This window comes from Diadema antillarum, unplaced genomic scaffold (genome assembly GCF_040938485.1).
Source record: "Diadema antillarum isolate AM-2024a unplaced genomic scaffold, OU_Dant_1.0 scf00000003, whole genome shotgun sequence".
Lineage (NCBI taxonomy): Eukaryota > Metazoa > Echinodermata > Echinoidea > Diadematoida > Diadematidae > Diadema > Diadema antillarum.
The window spans coordinates 3027829-3030000 of NW_027270892.1; the positions used below are offsets into that span (position 1 = coordinate 3027829).

The following is a 2172-nucleotide window of genomic DNA, read 5'->3' on the forward strand; positions in this document are numbered from 1 at the left end:
AAATGGGGGAAATAGTTTTACTTTCCTCACATGCTTCATCTTTTTGTCAATTTATTCAGTCATTGGATTTCAGGTGACCTTTTGCAAGTGGTCTGCATTTACAGCCGTCTGTTCTTTTAAAAATGGTGACGAGCAAGAATGGATATAGTGCTCTGGCTATACGAGTTAATTGAACGAGTATTGAGTTTAAGACCCTTCGAACTATGGCTTACGCCTTCGACATCCTAGAGTCAAAGTATGGTCTCCCGCCCCTCCCCCCTCCCACCTCGCCTACCATCTCCCCAAAATTCGGTAAATTGTCCTAACCATCGCAGACCCCCTTCACCTTTGCTCTTCCCCCCACATTCACGCCAATTTTGCTGTCTTCCTGTCGCCGTGTATACCGCCTTGGTATGTGGAAGGACACGTCGTGATCTACTTTGGAGGGCGTGAGGGGAAAAATATAAGAGAAAGGAAAAAGAGATCTGGGTTAAACGCTTTCCTGTTAGGAAGCCACAAAGTGGGGTGTGCATGATTGTGACCGCCGTTTATGAGCATTCATATATTTGTGCATGCCCGTACAACAATATTTTGACGACCCTTTCATCTAAAGTGCACGTAATTGCCACTCGACTTTATATCGGTGTATACGACAGCATGCAGCGCTGGGTGTCTTTTGAACGTTTGGCGCTGGGCAAGTTAGCCTCGGGCCAAGATGTAGAATTATATTTTCTTTATGTCATCGGCATGGTTGAACTTCGTTTTCGGACAACTCAATATTTGGCCAAAGATCACGTTCTCTTTTTTTTTTTCTTCTTTAATGATGCCGCAAAACAAGAATTACGGATGGAGGACTTTCGAATTTGATAAGAATCATCTGATGACTACGAGGACCCGGAGGGGAATGACAAAAACACGTCTTCTTCTCCTCTATGAATGGCAAGGTTTATATAGGCTGGAAACGGAGCGCAAATGTTATCTCCTTTCTCCCCAGCCTTCATCTCTCATGACAGCATTTCCCATGCTGTACCGACAATCATTACGCGTCGACTTGGCCCTGTCCTTTTTCCCCCTTTCTTTTTTGTGTAATTCTGATATGGTTTTTGCCCGCTTCCGGATGTGAAGTAAGCAGCGCAAACAGATCTCAAGAACGTGATGAGCCTGACTAATGCTGACGTTATAGGCAGGATTCGTGACAGAGTTATCTGCCATGTAAGCCATAGCCAAGAAGAAAGGGGCGGGGAGAAAGTACTATAGGAATAATATAGGGTAACCATGGAAACTGGAAGATTGTGGGAAGATAACGGGAAGATGAGGGAGAAAGGGAGACAGGGAGAGAGAGAGAGAGAGAGAGATAAAGACGAGTTTTGTTTTGTTGTTGTTGTTTTTAATGCGCGATGGTGTCTTTTGTGTGTGTGTGTTGTCCGGATGATATCATTTTCCGGTCAAAATAATTTGCCGATGCAACCGGTAGCCCGTTGTGAAACCTAAATGATCCGGAGACATCACGTTCGTGTCCCATATAGGCCTACGTGAACCTGTCTTACAAAGCAGCACAGAAGAGATTTTTTTTCCAGTCTTAAAAAATATCCAATGCAAATCCTTTACATCGTGCTCTATATTGACCGTCAAGAAATGAACTACTACTTCTTCTTCTTTTACTACTCAACCCTGGGTTTGAAATAGAATTTTTTTTAGATTAAAAAAAAAATAAACTGAGGTTGTTAAGCCAAACAGCAACTTTCACTGCTCTTTAGGGGATCATTTCCTCCCCCTCAACCCCCCCCAAAAAAAAAATCTTCCCTGTAGCATCTTAGCGTAATGATTGCATATGATACGACATTTCATCAAATTACATCGAAGACTTTAATTACAATTTTTAGATAGATGAAAAATATTCCGTGTCACAATCAGGTTTTAACAAAGAAGAGTCAATCCGTGGATCAGGTGCCAGGGAAAAAATTATGATTAGTTAATAACAGCGCAGTAGTAATTGTACCTTGCTCATAAAATGTCACTTCAGGGGGCTTGGAGCACATTCCAGCAAGAGAGATGCAATTGCAAAGATTTTAAACAAGAAATAACAAAAAGGTACATAAAATGTGCAAAAAAATGTCACTGTCTCTCTCCTGCAGCATTAATCTGCCTTAACCCTGAAGTTCTCTTGTAAATCAGACATGCGTATTTCTTATT

At 41.9% G+C, this 2172-nt stretch overlaps 1 protein-coding gene across 1 annotated transcript in view; it reads left to right on the forward strand.

Moving 5' to 3' along the window:
- Positions 1-203: 203 nt before the first annotated feature.
- Positions 204-2172, forward strand: part of LOC139735413 (sulfotransferase 1C2-like) — a 10325-nt gene continuing 8356 nt past the window's right edge. Inside the window, exon 1 of the mRNA XM_071646200.1 lies at positions 204-291. Within this exon, the coding sequence (XP_071502301.1) occupies positions 204-291 (88 nt within the window). The remainder of the gene's footprint in view (positions 292-2172) is intronic.